Source organism: Periplaneta americana, chromosome 13 (genome assembly GCF_040183065.1).
Source record: "Periplaneta americana isolate PAMFEO1 chromosome 13, P.americana_PAMFEO1_priV1, whole genome shotgun sequence".
In the NCBI taxonomy this organism is placed as follows: domain Eukaryota; kingdom Metazoa; phylum Arthropoda; class Insecta; order Blattodea; family Blattidae; genus Periplaneta; species Periplaneta americana.
The window spans coordinates 86,098,682-86,118,355 of NC_091129.1; the positions used below are offsets into that span (position 1 = coordinate 86,098,682).

Sequence of the window (19,674 nt, forward strand, 5' to 3'; positions counted from 1 at the left end):
TTAGCGCCCCAAGCGAAGCCAAGGGTGATAATTTCCAAGAGCGCATAAAATCTATTTAGGCTACTCTCGTGTGCTATAAAATATTTTATCCATTAGTACTATCTAAATTTCATTACTGGTAAATCAATTCATTTTTAAATCGTGCGCTTGTGTTTGTGAATAAGTTATAAATGAATGAATTTATGGATTTTATGGTTGCTAATGTGTTGTTTGTCACTGACAAAACTTTTAATTCAGTACTGTGTATAAAACCATTGTTTAGGTTTCTATGGATGGTGAAATGAAGGCCAGTTTAGATACCAGTTTTGGATGAAATTAATTAAGAGGACAGGAATGTGAAGATAACTAAAACCATATGAGCATACAATGCCAGTATTTTGTGTAATACTGGTTTATATTGTTGCAATATTTTGTTTATCCTAAAATTGTCATTTAAACATCAAGCTAAAATGCTTGAATTATTATTTTTTACTTAACACTTTCACATAAATATGACCTGTTTCATCGGAAATTAGTAAAGATAACGATTCAAGATTCTGTAGACCTATACGTTCTTCATGACATATTGCACATAATATGTGGATAAGTATTAGATATTACTGAGCAAATGGATATTCAGATACTATGTGTGAATGCATAGCTATATTTAATTTCATTTCTCTTAACGAAATATTAATTTTTATTATAAAAATACTTAAATTAAATAAACCAAATTTTTTGAGCACAGACAGGAGAAATGAAAAAATATGAGTACAAAAATTGTGATTTGAAACTATCAACAGATTGTGAGAAGAAGGGAAATTATAATTCTATTGCGTGTTTCACATTATATATAAAATAACTTTATGTGGTATATTAAAAAATGTGCTTAATTAATTCTTATACACTTAGGATAATGCGCATAAAAATTAATGAAAATTTGTACAGGAGTTCATGAGCCCTGTTGAAGTTATAAAAGCATTCCTGTTATGGTTACACTATCCAGTCCCCTTAAAACACGTATTTGGCGAATAATTATTTACATACCAGTAAATCATCTTTATTACCTGAAATACAGTTACTGATTTCCAGCAAGTTTAATTAAAATTACGGTATATTTTACATTCAATGCTATTATTGTTTCTTTCAGAATTAAATAACGTGGTTCTGTAGTGTAAGCACAAACTTATAAAATAGATAGATATAATTTAAACATATCCATTTGACAATATTGCATACAGTTATTGTGTACTATTATTTCTACTACTTAAAGTTCGTAAAATCAATATTCAAGTAAAAGATAAGTGAAAAGATTTAAGGCTTTAGCGTCAATTAAAATTTCATTTCGATTGGTTCCCTAATAATAATTAGGGCTTTTCAGAAATTTTCCCCATCTGTGAGGGGAACGACAAGTAACCTCACTGTGAATCACTCAGAACCATAGTGAGCCAAGCGCCATTTACAAATACCGTAGAAAACATGGGTTAAAATGAAGTTATTACCATAATTCAATGGAAACATATAGCAAGTAATATAATGTATACACATTAAAACTAAATGATATGTCAATCTTCATTAAACTATGGCATTCACTTAACTTTAACCCTTGCTTTCTCCGTTCTTAATACAGTAAATGGCGGTTGGCCCACTATGGCTCTGAACCCTTCAATTAATCTCGCTAAAACAAAATCTGGCTAACGATGCTACATAAACTGTCCATTTGATACATTGTCAACAAATAAGAAACACATGTTTAATTGGAACATTAAATGTATGCCATATTGCATACATAATTTTAATGAGGGTTTGCTACGTTACAAACAATATTATGCAGTTACTATAAAGTTGTCTTATTTCACAATACAGTACAAATGTAGCTACATACTCATAATTTAATTAGTTTTAATGCCATGTTAGGTTTATACAGGGACATCATTTTATTTTTACTTCAAATATTATTGTACCCGAGTTTTTTTTATAATTCACCTCCACCCTCTCTACTAGTGAACTGCCAACCGTTCTCCACGCAGAACCAAGCCTATACAGTCAAAGTCGCCTTACGGTCATAGTAAACACAAACAGTACTGAAATAGTGAGTATCGTACGTTCCAGAAATATGTTCGCGTTTTCCAGTGAAGAAAGAGCTTTCAATAATGAACCATATTCTCGCACAGGCACTGTCGTCCGTTTGCCTATGTCGCATCCCGGTTCCCCCCACCCTCTTCTGCTCGTCCCTCTATAAAGTCTAGTGGCTGGGCTGTCTTAGCTCTTTTCTGAAAACATTAATTTCTGTTAGGAATTGGACGTCTACGAAATATTATACAACTGTTTACAATAACTCAAATAAAAGGGCCTCGTTAATTAATTGTCACGTGATTTCCCTCCTTTCTATGACTCTGCGACAAAATCACTTGGACGGACAGTAGATAGCATGTCTGAATAATTTTATATTTTCAGATCGGGCAGAACTGAAGATTGAATTTACAGTTCGCAAGGTAATCTTTTATAGAGCAGGTACAGAATTATTTCAACATGAGTTACTAATACGAAAGACGAAATTGGTAGGCCTAATTGGAATTAGGTACAATAGTCTATAGTGCGATAATATGCAAAAAGAAACTGAAGCCTGTATCGAAATGAACGCCCACCATTTTCAAAATTGTGTTTAAATATCCATATTATGATTACTTTTCAATTTAACTTCATTCTCTATATTGTATGCTAATGTACTGTAGAGAAAAATAATATACACTGCATAATTAATACGTCCGAATGGATAGCTCAGTTCGTAAGTAAAAACACTTATTGTTAATACAGTACTGTATTTTGATTAAACAAAAACTTAATGAAAATTATCAAACTCAAAATCGCGCCATTTCCTACTTTACGTAAATGTATCAACTACTTTTCTTTCCTCCTATACCTAGTAAAATGATTTGTTTCTATTTTACGCCAGTATCATCGAACTCCAGTCTTGGAAAGGGGTAGCAAATGGTATTTTCGATTCTCAACCGTTAATCCAAAGGAGGTGTAGCCAGGTTAATATTAGAAATATTAGGAAAAGTAAAATGATGTCCCTGTATAAGAGTAAAAGGTTCACTTTTGTCGTCGTCATCATCATCATCATCATCATCACCATCATACGGTAAGCAAAAAATACTAGTTTACAAGCCACCAACATAGCTCAGTCGGCAGACACAATTGTCCTATAAACTGTCTTAAAGCGACTATAGGCCTACGTGTCCTTGAATGGCAGTGTGCGCAGCTACTTACTGCCGACTCTGGTCCCGTAAGTGAATGTAAAAAGATAAAGCATGTGCACTGAATTTCACTTCAACTCATCACATTCATGAATTAACACTTAAATCTATTCAATAAATTATTGTCTTTTTGGCACACCTACATGGAAACTCTTGTTTTCCGTAACATATTATTAGTTAGAAAGTTATTCTTTTCTGTACGCGTACGGCAAAAATATTGTTACAATTCATTTTTACGTATGAATATCGTAGTGTTGTCATAATAATATAAACAGTTATGACGAAACATTGCGTTACAATTTAGCATTAGAAGACTGTGGCTCCTAGCCTACAATAGCCTATTAAAATAGTCTGCGACTTAATAAGTTAATATTTCACATAGAATTTCCATGTAGTTGCTCTAAAAAATATTGTACATATCTACACTTCGTTTCATAATGTCTAACAGGAATCTAAACATTGCCAGCACAGAAGGAGAAAAGTATAATTTGCTATTGAACCAATGGCAGAGGTCCCATTCCACGCTTGACTTGAAGTTGGGCGGTCTAAATCGTTCTAACACCGCACAACTTAAAGATAGGATTGGAATGAGACCTCTGCCATTGGTTGAACAGCAATTATACTTCTCTCCTGCTCTGATGGAAATATTTACCTCCCCTGTCAGACATTACGGAACAAACTGTAGTGCGAAAGTTTCTTTCGCTCAATCGTTTCGAAATTTCGTACTCGGGTGTGACAGGCTTACAGCCTGTATTTTAAAATTAGTTATATTTCCTTTTGCCTTACTGAGACCTTCCACGTCTTGCATTTCGTACAACACACATTATTCCGCCAGGTTATGGTCTACATTCTGGTAACATGTTGATCTCATTCTCTTTTTCTCCTGGATACCTATTACCTTGTCCATTGAATGTTAAATTGCTCTCTGACATCTAAATTCCTTACATGACCAAGTTTTGTTTTCCCTATTTCTCTCAAAGTGTTTATCTCTCTTGCCTCTGGTAAATTTTGGGTTCTTAGAGTATCTGCTCGAGTGTTTATAGCAAGAACAGGTCAAATATCATATCTATTAATTTTTATTTTTGATACCTCTCTCAGACATAATATATTCTTGAATATTATGACATTTAATGGTTCGGAAATATCTTATGCTTTCTTAGCCTGTTGCCAAAGCTCCCTAACTAACCCGTCATCACTAGCCAACTATCCTAATTTTGGTATTTATAATTGACATTAATTGTTGATTTTTACCGCAGAAATCTGCTACTCTTGCTTTATTAATTGATGTTTCGATATTGCGAGTAAAATATTTTATTGTAATAAAGCAATATAACCCTTTCAAAGACAACTGATATCTCTACAACTATCTGATCATCAACGAATGGTGCTGTACTTAAATTTAACCACATAGTTGGACACTTTTCTTATCTTTACAATCTTGAATAAATTCTTCAGTATAGAGTGGACTCTCGTTAATCCGAACTACGCTAATCCGAAAATCTGGTTAATCCCAACACAATTATATAAAAAAAAACAAATTTATTGTAATAGTAAAAAGTAGAGAAGAGAATATATGTACAAATTCATTCAATTTCCTTTACTTTAAAAAATACTGAAAATAGCACATTCAAGGCTACTTACAACCATTAGTGTTTTCTGCACATAATTTACACATCTGTCATGCTCATAAAATCAGTAATTTTCTGTTGTAATGAAGTGAACCTGTTGGTTATGGTTCTAAAAATAGCAACAGGGTACTCCCTCCACCGTCTCTCAGCGCTCGTGAACAGCATGCATTGCATTACAGGAAATACACTATCTACCAAAAAGTAATTGGGCACTGTTTTTTGCCCCTTTAGAACCTCGTGGTACCACTTCTTGTTGCTATAACAGCAGCCACCCCGTCAGGCATGTTCTCCACTAGTTTGTGTAGGATATCCACTGGAATGCGTCGCCATTCGTCATGCAATATGGCACTCAGTTGGACAATGGAAGTTGGCCGAATTTCTCGAAACCTCAATTGCCGGTCCAATTCGTCTCAAAGGTGCTCAATGGGATTGAGATCAGGACTCTGTGCAGGCCAGTCCAACCGGTGAACATTATTGTCTGCATACCATTGCATAGTAGCCACCGAAACATGGCATCTAGCACGTAAAATCCTGGGTGTCCAATAACTTTTTGGTAGATAGTGTATTTCGGTTAATTCGAAAATTTTGTAATCCGAATAGGTCTTGGTCGCAATTAGTTCGGATTAACGAGGCTCTACTGTATATGCAAAAATCATATTGGTGATGTAACTACCCTGGTTATTGAAAACTTCGGTTAGAACTTTGTTCTCCATGAACATCAATACAGTCTCTTCATACATATCATTATTTAAAAAAAAATGGAGAGTTCCAGATGCTTTTGGTATTTCCTTACATTCCACAGATTCCTGCAGTTTAATTTCTTAACTGCGTAATCAATAAATGAACTAATTAAGACTATCTAAGTGAAACTGTATTTCATTTTCATTTACCTAAACTAAACGTATAGAAATCACAAAATGTTTTCATTGCAACGTGTTTCAAATTATTTTCACTTTAAATTATCGATTAAGAAAAGTAGGCAAGGTCAGCAACTTTGAAAAAGTTATAAAAGATAAACTTCGTAAAGTTCAGAAATTAGGAACATAACAGAATTCCAACTGATAATTTATTAAATTTACCTAACCCAGTTGTAGCTTCAATGAATCATTTTCTTCTTTTTACTGCACTGTACAGACAATACAAACTTTACTGCTAAAAGGAATTTTTAACTCGCTTCATACTTGTGTTCACAGCACAATATCAAGTTCTCTCAACTCTTTAGGGGCCACAATATACTGCGATTTCCTGCGTCCTCTACTCAGAAGGAACATAAACGATAGGACGGCTAACAACATAATGAAATGCGTTGTTTTTATTGTTGGTATAACATCAACTCTACTTGTGTACGTCGTGAGCCAGCTTGGGAACATCATTCAGGTAATTGCATTCAGAATGGAAGAACAGTTTCAATAGGATGGATGGATGGATGGATGGATGAATGGATGGATGGATGGGTGGGTGGACGGATGGATGGATGATTAATGTTGGATGGACGGATAGACGGACGGAAGAACGAATTAATTAATTAATGACAATAAGAAGTGAAATAAATCGAAAAATAAAAAAAATGATATTGAAACAATATGAACGAATAAATACAATAATTAATTAACTATTAATTAAGGAAATAACGTTAAAATTCATTGCAGAATGAGAATAGAGAAACGAATTGTAGGTCTACTAATATATAAATGAATAAAATTATATGACTTAGAAGCAAACATGGCACTTAAACAGACAGGGGGTGTTGGAAAGAAATTAACTCTGAATAATTTGAGGCTGTGAATGAATAATTCAATAAATAAATACATATACCAATTAACTAATATTCTCGATAACGTCAAAAATCACACAATAATATTAAGAAAATAATATTTTACATCTTGATTCCACAACTTTTAGCACTGTATCACTTCGTAAATAGTAATATGCGTTACAAGAGCGGTATGTTGACGTTTTCATGTTCGAGGAAAAGATTGAAAAAGCGAAACGTAGTTGAGCTTTTTTAATTTCCGAGAACATGAAAACAAACATACCGCTAGTGTATCGTACATTATTTTGTGCGAAGATCGTTTATTACATACCAGAAAGAGGAATTTCTAATTAGTTGCAATGAAATCTCCATCTTGGTTTCTGTTTAATGACGGCAAATTTGGAATACCAAAATATCTATCTTCAACATTGTTGCTATAAAATGTTTTCTGTGTTTACTATACTCCAGCAGGCCGTGTCTATAAATGCGAACTTAAAACAAACGGTAAGGTTATGTAATGATTTATTTTTCATTTTAATATTTTAACAATACTATTTATATAACATATTGCAGTAATAACATCGGCATCTGGAATGTTGTTGATTTTTTCACGGCTTCCTTAATGTTATTTGCATCAGGAATGCAATAACTTTCGTGGAGTAGTAGAGTTTGCAAATATTTAAAAACAATAATTAACAGTGTAATTTAGGTGAAATTGCAGTGGTAAGTTTCCAATTTATAATTATTACTATGTTAAACGTCTCTAAAAATAATATGTTAAAAGCCTAAAGCAGTAAAATGTATGTGGCGCTTAAGCGGTAAGAAGAGGGAAATTGTTATGTGTGTTACGTTGGGAATACTGAATGTGGTATTTCACACTTACCGCGTATTGGTTTTTTGCGGAAAGCAAGCAAATACGCACGATCTCGCACAAACGTATTATGTGTCTTTCACGTGTTAAATTTTACATTACTTCGCTACATGTTTCAGCCTGCTATCGGTCATCTTCAGAACTGGTTGTTACTGGTCTTGGCGCCTTTTGTTTGTGTTTCCTGTGGAGGTGTGTTTGTGTCGTGTGTTTAGCATTTGTGATGTGTTCTGCATATTCGGAAGTGTTTTGTAATTTTTTTATGGCTGTGAAGTGTTAACATGTGAACCACACCTACAGAGAATTTTTAAAATGACAATGTTTACGCAACAATAATGTTAAGAAACCAAATGAAACTTTTACTAATTACTAGCACTTGTCACTTATGACAAATTTACTAATAGGCCTGTAGATTCATGCAACGGAAATGACTGGTTTTTTACTTACGGTATTAACTATTTTATCGCTCTGCAAGACTTGCAACAATTTAAAAATAATGTTAATTTTGACAGGTTGTTTCGAGTATCTTAGGGATAACAAGTGGAGCCGTGCTTGGAATCTTCAGTTTCGGAGTGCTCAATCCAAGAGGAAACACCAAGGTCAGTCACAATAACGAAATAACAGACGAGATAATGCATTTTATGAACAACTCCTGCTTAGAGATATACAGTGTATCTAAATGATGGCAACATGTGTATACGGTTATTATTAGGCCTAATATTATTATTATTATTATTATTATTATTATCACCATCATTATTATTATTATTATTATTATTATTATCATCATCATGACATCATGAGAAATCAAATGATACATGTCATTTGATAGTCAAAATCTCAAATTTTCAAGTAATAAGTTACAGAAAACCTATTATTTCTGTCCTCGCGGAAAACAATGTTAAAAAATGACAGCTCTATGTAAATCGTTTCGCGTTCTGCAGCTTGCAAAAACAAATTCTGTAAAGTCACAAAAGGTTGCTTCTTAGATATACTACATCTTAGGAATAGCTAAGACCGCTAATCTGGTCCATCACCATTGGCCTCCCATGTCACCTAACTTGACAGGATATGACTTCTTTCTTAGGAGTATGTGAAGGATGTACTTTATGTGCCACCTTTATTCAAAGACCATGAAGAAGTAAGATATCGGATCATTTGTGGTATTACACCCATGAACAGAACTATGTCGAAGAGAGTGTAGCAAGATTAAGAGTATCGGGTTCACGTATGCCTTGTAAAGATGGGTTCTTCCAGTAATTGTTTATACGAGTAAAATTGGAATTACAATTTTAAGTGTTTCTTAAAGAAATTATATGCACAAAATTTGTTATTAATACTGTACTTAATCATATAAAAGTGTTAGGCCTACCATAATTTTTAACAAGATGTATTATCGTTAACGCGTTATGTCTGCGTAACAATTTAAATTGTTAACTTTTAAGTTATGTTAATTTCATATTGACATTTAAAACGTACACATAATTCTGCCTTTTCCTTTTTTGTAACTGAGGGAAATTGATGCACGCTTTGTCTACAGTTTATACAGGGACATCACTTTATTTTTACCAACATTTTTAACATTAACCTGGCTATACTCGGAAACACTGTTGCCTCCTTCCATTACAGGAGGTTGATGTTATTAGTGCAATATGTAAACAAATCAGTTTACTAGGTATAGGAGGAGAGAAAAAGTAGTGTATCCATTTATGTTGCAGGGAAATACGATATCACGATTTTCAGTTTGATCATCACTTTTACGGAATTTATCAAAATACAGTAGAGTAGTAACATTTTTTTTCAAAAACTCAACTTTTCAGGCGGCTATGTTCGTTATGTAATATCTACTTTATTTAGCATATTAATTATTGGTGTTAACATACAATATAGAGAGTGCATTTAAATTGAGGGGGTCATAAGTAAAGAGCTGTAAGTGCACTTAAGTTACTTTTGAGAAAATGGGGTTTAAATATTTAAGCTTTCGTAAAATCGGTGAAATTTTTATTTAAATTTTAATGTGTGATGCGATTAAAATATCCCTTTGCCACTAAAATTTTAGATACTTTCGCTTACACTGGATGCACTTAACTCATGTTATTACAAATGTCACTAGCATTCCTTTGCTTCTAGCCACCTCAATTCAAAAAAAGCTAATCTGAATTTTTAAACAAGTTGCTGAAATGGTTGCCGTTCATTACAATGCAGGCTTCAATTCAGTATCCGTATTATTAAAAACCTTTTGAAGCATATTCTCTGAAATTGAATTTATCGTTTCTTGAATATAATTTTTTGTACGATATTATTAATATAGGTTCTTTCTTCTATAGAAAACGCAATCATATTTATGAAACACACTATAAACTGCAGTGTTTACTTCACTGTTTGAAGGCTTCGAATGCAACAGCGGCCGTAAGTTTGTGTGTCTGACGGGAGCAAGGACATTAGTGAAGGGGTGAGAGTGAAGTACATTCAGAAATGTAGGTACAATTAAAATGCAAGTAAAAATAAAATGATGTCCCTGTAATTATACACCCGACACTCATCATCTCTGACTATCTGGGCTAGCATAACTTCCTCTTCATTGTTTTTTTTTTACCGGCCAGAGGACATTTTCCTAAAGATTGCGGTTTTTCAGGTTTCCTTCTCTGTTTTCCTTTTTACTAAACTAATACGAAGACAACACCCATGCCCGAGGCGAGACTCGAACCCATAACCATTCGGACCAAGAGGTAGAGTCATTGCATGCCTCTACGACTTGCGTCACCCAGGTCGACAGCATGGATCAGCTCGTCAACCTATTGCACATTTGCCTTCGTAACAATGTCCACTCGCCGACCCACTCTGTGTTCGATACTTGTCTGATCATCAGATAAGTTCTTCATACAATTTTAGACAGCTAGAAGTAACCAGGAATTCTCACCATACAGGGCAATATATATATAATCTCTTCTGCAGCAGAACTTATGCCCAGAGAAAATGACACAACGGAACCCTGCTCGACAATGTTACTCTCGTGGAGAGGTACCGCCATCTTGCGTCTGTTGCTTCTTTGTTTCACCTATTCCACTTATGCCCACATCGATTATACTGAACCTGTGTAATACTATACTCTTCTCCAAATTACTTGTCTTCACGCTTTCAGTTCCTCACTACTTCACGAAATCAGCATCAATCTCTCATTTCTATTCCTCGTCACAGAACTTCCCTATACTCATTCTCCTGCATTATATCATTGTCTCGTCTCTGGAATTTGTTACTTAGTGACGTCAGGGATTGCCGGACAATGTCAAAATTGAAAAGAAAACTACAAAAGTATGTTTTATCTCACGAAATCTGTTTCTGAGAAGTTTACTAGATTTATGCCGAAGTTTTTATCTTCAGTATTTTGGCAATAAATTCATTTTGTTAGATTAACCCTTTCTCTGGTCTTTGTGCCAGGATACTAGAACAGCTTATTCTTTCTTGGTTTATAAAAATAATTCTGTGTTTCACTATTATTTTGTGCCTCTATTTGTTGTATATATTTTTACTTTTTGTTTTTTCTTTTATGCATCATTTAATATGTTAGACTAAATTTTATTATTTTCAATTTCTACTTGTATGCTCAGTTGTTTTTTTATGTCATATTCATTCTGTCACTCGTTATTACAGTAGATTAAATGCATCATGATGTATAATATTTTTTGTATATGTATTGCATTTCTGTTGGTGTGGAAGAGAATGCCAGATGGCCTTAACTTCACCAGAGTAAATAAATAAACAAACAAAATAAATAAATAAGTAAATAAATAAATAATTTATCATCTAGTGACAGCTCGAGGCGCGTCATATACAGTATGTCGCAACTTCATCCGTAACTTAACACTTGTCCGTGTTTGTATTTTCCATGTTATTTTATACTGTTTAGGGTGCGTTGGCTGGTAGTGTAGTCAGTCTGATCTTCATGGGATGGATCACGATCGGGACTCTAACAGCTATCATAGAAAAGAAGATCAAGCCAGTTACGTTGCCTTTGCGAGTGGACGGATGTCCTGCAGGCGTCAATGTGACACAAACACCTCAGTAAGTATGTCATACCTTTGTCAATAATAATGAACACAATAGAAATAATTATTAGAAATCAGTTACAGAAAAGACAATGCTCTCTTCAGCTAGAGAAACTGATTAGTTTTAACTCTGTTGTGAAGGTTACAAGGAATGCGTCATTAAGAACAACCAGAACTCTGCCAATAAAATAGAATATAGTATTAACTGCAATAAGGCAGGCTTATCGAAGAAAAGAAAATATACATAAGAGAGTCGGCCTCGTTAGCATATCGGTATAGCGCTGGCCTTCTGTGCTCTAGGTTGTGGATTCGATACCGGCCCCGGTCGATGGCATTTAAGTGTATTTAAATGCGACATGCTCATGTCAGTAGATTTACTTAGTTATGACTTTTAAGAAACCCACAGTTCATTCCCGCTCTCACATATGCCCGCCGTCGGTCCCTATCCTGTGCAAGATTAATCCAGTCTCTACCATCATATCCCACTTCCCTCAAATCCATTTCAATTTTATCCTCTCACGTACGTCTCTGCGTCTCCAAAGGTATGTTTCCCTCCGGCCTCCCAACTAACACTCTATATGCATTTCTGAATTCGCCCATACATGCTACATGCTCTGCCCATCTCAAACGTCTGGATTTAATGTTCCTAATTATGTCAGGTGAAAAATATAATACGTGGAGTTCTGCGTTGTGTAATTTTCTCCATTCTCCTGTAACTTCATCTCTCTTAGTCCCAAATATTTTCCTAAGCATCTTATTTTGAAACACCTAATATGTTCCTTCAGTAGATTTACTGACATGTAAAAGAACCCCTGCGAGACAAAGTTCCGGCATTCCAGCGATGCTGGTATAATCTCTGCAGTTGCGAGCGTCATTAAATAAACCATATTTTTTTACATAAGAGAACGGAAGAAATTTAAATTATGAGTAGAAGTGACAGATAGGATGGGATAACAGGTCGTTAAATGGTATCTAATGGAATGAATATTTTGAGATACAGTAGAGTTCCTTTAAAATTTCTGAAGGAATACGTAACCGCAGATGGTAGAGGGGAGGGTGGGTTTAACTCTTTCCACCAGTTGCGACGTTCTTTTGTGATCGTGCACTCTCTGTTTACAAGCATTGGCTATGTCTGCTTAGTTTCTGTGGTGGCTTGAATGCACTAGCTATGATATTCTTTAACGAAATTTAATGCAATTACGTCAATATAAATATTGAACATTGTAGATTTCGTGCCGTTTTTTAGCCTACTTCTCATTTCTCTGAGTAACTTTTCTGGTAACTCTTATTCTCAACAAGTTTGTCTACATTTAGCTCAAATGATGACGTGATCGTCGCGTGTCCTATTTCGATACTGACTTTTAATGTAATTCATTTTTAAAAAGTTCGCTCGCAAATGTATGTAGACCGAAGATTGTCATTACTAAAGCTGGGACATCTAGGACGTTTGTCGTTAAGTTACTGGATTGTCGAGTCTGTTGCAGTAATACTACCTTATGTTTTAATTACGTCTTCATCCCTTTTATAATGTGTAGCAAAATAGACTGCAGCTTCCAGTTATGTCCACCATCTTATTACAACGGGTTGCGGCGGTAGAGGGGTTCTAGGAGCCATTACACTGAATTTAGTAACCCGACTTGGTGCCTTAAAAATATTTCTTTGACATTCGATGTGAAACTGTTCACATCACTGTAGCAGGAGCGAACTTCTTCGGCTATTCGATGTAGCCCATGGGTTTAGGATAACTTTCGGCTACTGTAGGTGAAGTTCCTTATCTGCTTTTAACATGTAGCCTAGCATACGTGATGAAAATAACTACCGGTACATTATCAATTTTTATTTCGTCTGGCCATAAAAGGGTTATAGGCGTTTGAAAAACATTGATTATATTTAAATGATCTAATTTTACAAGAATTTCAGGTTATAAAAAAGCTTTATTGGGTTTGTCTTGTGGAAGAATGCCCGTAACGACGTTTGCAACAAATCGTCCAGCGGCGTCCGTGTTTTCATCGATGGAAATGCATTATTTTACTATCTCCTATACTTAGTCGTATGCGAGATATAACATCATAGTAGCATTTAGGTATATAGTATTTCTGTGAAGTTGATTGACTAGGGAGTTCCCTTTTCACGTATTTTCGCATAAAGCTTTTGAAGTGTGTGTTTTCAACGTTATTTATTGGTATATTAACACATACCACCATTTTACATAAATCTTGAAATAAATTTCTTCGTGCGGTACACATTGAATTCTAACTTATATGCGATTCTTGTCCTTGTTCATTTGAAACTGTCTTCTGTGCTTTATGTCCTTTCGTATTACAATGTTGTGTTACGAATTTACGTTTCGTACCTTCAATTTCTGTGCTATATAAATTTTATAGGATATTTACCCAACTTACTGCGAAATTTTGTGTGTCTAATTCCTCCATCAACTTGTTTACTGTTGATATATTTGATGATTCTGCCATTATAAATATTATACATTACGTAAGATTGGTAATACAACCCTGGAGATCTATTCACTACACAACCTAAATGTGTTCTGTTGCCTGAGTCGCATGCCTGTACGTAACCACTCCCCCCCCCCCTTCGTACTATTTACCTTCGACAAACATCGCAATGCAGTTAACTTGATATCGTTCTGCAATCCTAGATGTCTCAGCTTTAGTCATTACATTTCTTGCAAACACATGCAACCCTGGGAATCTATCACACGATAGTGACTTAAATAGTTCCCAGCATTCTTCGTTACAATATTTAATTGTAGTAGAAGTCTGTAATAAATTCAAGCAGTTCCATTTGGAGATCATGTGGAGCCTTACTTTATATTTAGAATAAATGAAACATTTTACTTGGTTGTTCTCTTTGACACAGAAATATTGCAATTCCCATGACTCGTGAAATAAATATCTGGACGTCTTAGGATAAGCCTTTGAAAATTACAATAACTCACATGGTCCTCGCCACTGCGAATGAACTAAAGTGAATGTCATATAAAGAGAAGAACAGCTGGCAAGTCCTCTGCCCTCAAGCCAAGGAGGTGGGAATGCTCATAGCTCAAATGCCACTAAAACGTACGAGTTACGGTTTAACTTGGCTGTTTCTGTAACAACAAACGGATAAATGAAAGAATTAATTAAATAAATGTATGATGGCATGAAGAAAGTAACGGAAAACTGAGGAATTACATACAGTCGGACACAAAGTCTACATACACCCTAAAAATAACACTTAAATTCAAAATCAATAAAGAAAATATTATGCATTCACTTTCTGTGACATAAACAGACATTTTAGGAAATGAAAAACAACATATATACTGCATTATTAATAACAGTTCCATATAATAACATCTTAAGCACACAAAAGAAAAACCGATCAGGTACAAAAGTCAATATTCATTTTGATTATTTTCACTTTCAGGCACCATTTAATATTTTGTATTTCCACCTTTTGCTTCTATCACAGCTTCCAAACGTCGAGGCATAGATTCCACCAATTTTTTTGTGTCCGCTGATGTAAATTTATTCCACTCTTTCACTAAGGCAGCTTTCAAATCCCTCTTGCTTTTGCTTTTGTATTTTTTTATCCAATGCTTTAGTTCTCCCCAAAGATGTTCAATTGGGTTGATGTCTAGTGACTGAGGAGGCGAATGCAACTGTTTTGGTATATTGTAAAGTAGCCATTCTTTTACGACAATGGCCGTATGCTTGGGATCATTTTCTTGCTGAAACACCCAGTCTGTTCCTAGTCCCAGCTTCTCAACAGATTGTTTCAAATTCTCCTTTAATATGGTGAGATACTTCCATTTATCCATAATGTCCTCAATAAATACTAAATTCCCAACCCCAGTTCCAGACATGCAACCCCATACAAGAATATTTCCACCACCATGCTTTACTGATGGAACAAGATTTTGCTTTTTCAAACTTTCATTCCTTTTTCGCCACACCTTTTACTTTCCATCACATTGAAATATGTTGAATTTACTCTCATCCGTGAAAAGTACTGTATTCCAGTATGTGGAATCTTTACTTCGATGCAGAGTTGCAAATTCTAGGCGCTTCTGTTCATTTACAATGCTTATGAATGGTTTTTCCTTGCTATTCTACTTTGAAACTCATGCTTTTTCAAAAGTCTTCGTACTGTGATGGGATGAACAATATTTCCACTAGTATTTGCGACATCTACTGCCAACTCCGTAGCTGTAATTTTGGGATCTGAATTCACTTTTCTAATGATGTGCCGTTGCTCCCTGTTAGATAATTTTGTTGGTCTTCCACATCTGGCTTTGTTTTCTACACTTCCTCGATCATTGTAGTTTCTTATTACGGTTTGGACACTTGCATGGCTCGTTCTAACAATTTCCCCAATTTTACGCAGTGAAAAGCCCTTTTTATTGAGCTCAATTATATTTTTTCTTGCCTCCACTGATATTTCAGTTCTTTTTGGATCCATGATACGCGATCAAATTATGTATTGTAATACACATCTACTGTTTTAACAAACTGCACCAATTTCACTGTGTTCACTGCAACGTCTCTCCTACAACTGACGAAAGAATCGCAGTGTATGTTCACTTCTGTACTTCAGTAAACACAAACAGCTGCATCTAACAAGCTTGTAGCGCAAGATACTGGTCTGAATACCTCGGTTTTTGTTGTTTGAAGTGGACGCAGACATAGAGTTTCACGTTAACATCTGTGCATTCAGGGTTATACAAAATATGCTAAAAAAGGGAGTGTATGTAGACTTTAGTGTCCGACTGTATCTGAAAGAAGGAATGACTGGAAGAACCGACGGAAGACTGAACTAACTGATGTATGATCAAACACAAGACTGAAAAACGACTGAATTAACGGAAGACTCACCGAAAGAAAGGACGTCTGAATGAATGGAAAACTGTATAAAGAAAAAATGAATAAAAGAAAAACAGAACAGAACGGATGTCTCAACGAACGGACGTTAGAATGAAATGAAAACATAACGAATGGAAGACTGAACGAAAGGAAACAGAACGAACGAAAGGAAAACAGAACGAAAAGAAGACTGAACGAAAGGAAAAACAGAACGAACGAAAGGAAAACAGAACGAAAAGAAGACTGAACGAAAGAGAAACAAAATGAACAGATGTCTGAAAGAATAGAAGACTGAGAGAACGGGCGACTGAAGAAACGGGCGGCGAACATACGTCTGAACAAGTGGACTACTGAGCGAATGTCTGAACGAACAAATGAACGAACGGACGTCTGAACTGACAGATGTTTGAACTAACAGATGTCTGAACGAGCTGTTGAATGACGTAACGGATGACTGAAAGATTAGATAACTGAAAATAAGTACGGCTGAACAAAAATAGGAAGACATGGAAAATAAGAGCATCATGGAAGAACAAGGGGAATAGAAGAAGAAAAGATAGAATACAAGAATAACATGGAGAATATAAGGAGAATAAGTGTAATACAAGGAGAGGACATGAAATACAAAAAGTACAAATAGAATATAAGGTGATTTCACACACGTAGTTCTGTGTAAAGATGTGCAGCATAGCTAAGTTTTGCATGTCATATTCAAATACATCTATTAATTACTGCACATTATATACAAAAATTATAATATCAGGAGGCATCAAATAAATCTGTAGTTTCTAGAAAACCACGCTCTTTTTCCCTGAATAGACTAAGACAACGTAGAAGTTAGGAGGCGGTCATAATACGATACACTATTATGACTATTATGAGTTGTTGGCCTTAAACGCCAAGAAATGTAGCGAAAATTAACTAGGTGTGTTTCTTCCATACTTTACGAATTTGAATTATAGCAAAATATATACTCTACTGTGGTTGGAAGTCGTTAAGAATAATTGTAGCTGGCACTCATGGTAGAACATCTTCAAGCTTACCGAATATTCAGTAGTTATTGTGTTGATATTTGTTGCAGAATTGTTGCTAAAGATGACAGTGTCTTCCCGCTCTACAAAATTTCCTTTGCGTACTATACGATGCTGGGAATGCTCATCATGCTGGTGGTGGGCACAACCGTCAGCTTGCTTACAGAAGCACCCAACAAAGAGCAAACCAATCTGATATATTTCGCTCCCTTCGTGAGGAAGATTCTGAATAAGCAACGAGCTAACCAGACTTCAAAGGAAGTCCAGAGACTTGTACAAGGTGAAACATCTTGCTGACAGTGTAAAACACTCACGTTTTGTTTATTGCTGTAGTATTTTTTTCTTAACCATTTGTTTTATAAAACTTGTATCTAGATACTAATTATTAAATTATTTTTAAATTGTAATTTTTGTTCCCTTTCTATTCCTCTCAAAAAATTTTACTTTTAATTTCATAATTTAATGTTTTATTTTCTTTCTTCCATTCCATTATTATCCTTTTCATTTATTACGTATTTTTTGTCTTATTTCCTGCTATCAATTATTTAATTTTCATGCATTTACTTCCTCTCCCTTGGTACCATTTTTCACATGGCGTACTTTCTTATGTGCTTTGAAATATTCTGTATGTCACACTATCTTTTATTTATAATTATTGCGCAGCGAATTTTCGTTCCCAAACGTACAGAGGATCGAGTAGTTTCGTCTGGTAGCTACATCTGGTATGTCATGTGGATACGTAAGCAAGGTCGAACTGCAAGCAGGTACGCATGGAGCCATTAAATATTAATTATGTAATGTATTATAAATATACCCCTGTAACGTATATAAGTAGAAACAACATTCTCTTTGTTTAAACAAATGTTACGTGATGTTCGTAAACGATTTGCATTTCATAACCTCAGAATATTTGTTTTCGTTCACTGGAACGAGATAGGTTTTGATAAACGAATTGTTTGTATATATTGTGTAAAATATAAATATTGATAATTTGCATATTGATTTTTTTATTATTATTTTATCCCTGTTTCAACAAAGTTTTACCGGCACTTATAGTAAAATATATGAATTTCATAATCTCAGAATATATTATGTGCTATAATATATATCGCATGACACACATTAACTGTAAATACTCTATATATAATATATTCAATTAATTTATTTAACGAAATCAACTCCGTTACGATGAACAAAAACATATATATATATATATATATATATATATATATATATATATATATATATATATATATATACCTCTCTTCTCTCACTCCACAAGAAGATACTGATGCCAGATGCTTTCATTCTTGTACTCTTTTTGCTTACTTTTAAAAGATCTGGCTGACGCGGGGTTGCTGTGTAGGTATACAAACTGCCATTGTAATAATTTTTACAAGTATGCGTTATAAATTCGAATCTTCAGTATTGATGCGGAGACACACGATATTGATTAACTTTAATGTTATTTTTCCTACAGTCTTTCTGCAACTAGTCGCAACTTTTCCGCACTAGCCACCTTCATTAAACAAATCGATACTCCCTAACACACAGTCACGTGATCCCGAGGTTAATGTGACTTAGTTATAAGAGATTAATGGACGTCATAGTTTGTATTATGTAAGTGCATGGTTAATTAGAAAATTACGCTGAAAATCGATGTAGTTTGATAATAGCGCGTCGTCTGCTCGTCTACGAAAACACACACACGCTCGATCTGAATAGCAACTTTTAGTCCCTTCATCACCGCAGTAGGGTGCCAGACTTCCAAATGGCAAGAAATAACGATACGCGTTAATCTTATTATCTAATTTATAAGTAACTCGTCCATTTTATTTAAAAACTGTAAAAAGTATAAATCATTCCTCTTCAGTTTCTCTAATGATAAGAGTAAAAACCACCCATGAAAGATCCTCTTGTATTACTGAACATTAATACTGAGTTTCACAGTGCAAATATTTGAGAAACACTGCTTTAATGCACACTACGAGGTATGATCAAGTTATAAGATTTAATTTATTTCTCAGAGATGATAGGAAATAGAAACATGACAAATGTTTCAGACAATGTGGGCACTGGTTGCGGAAGAGCACGACAGAAGGCAGCACCTTCCATCTTTGGAATTCATGTGGCGCCAACTGGTGACGGAAACGTTATAAAAATGACGACACGTTGACCTTCCAGAACAACATGTTGTAATCCGCTATCTCCATATTCGCGGAATGATGTTTTCATGTATTTTAGCAA

General features: G+C 34.7%; 1 protein-coding gene across 1 annotated transcript in view; it reads left to right on the plus strand.

Moving 5' to 3' along the window:
* LOC138711642 (sodium-coupled monocarboxylate transporter 1-like) overlaps positions 1 to 17,798 on the plus strand; it is a 41,214-nt gene extending 23,416 nt beyond the window's left edge. Inside the window, exons 9-12 of the mRNA XM_069842774.1 lie at positions 6,061 to 6,244; positions 8,001 to 8,087; positions 11,396 to 11,550; positions 17,478 to 17,798. Of these exons, the coding sequence (XP_069698875.1) occupies positions 6,061 to 6,244; positions 8,001 to 8,087; positions 11,396 to 11,550; positions 17,478 to 17,724 (673 nt within the window). The 3' untranslated portion in view covers positions 17,725 to 17,798. The remainder of the gene's footprint in view (positions 1 to 6,060; positions 6,245 to 8,000; positions 8,088 to 11,395; positions 11,551 to 17,477) is intronic.
* The last annotated feature ends 1,876 nt before the right edge of the window (positions 17,799 to 19,674 follow it).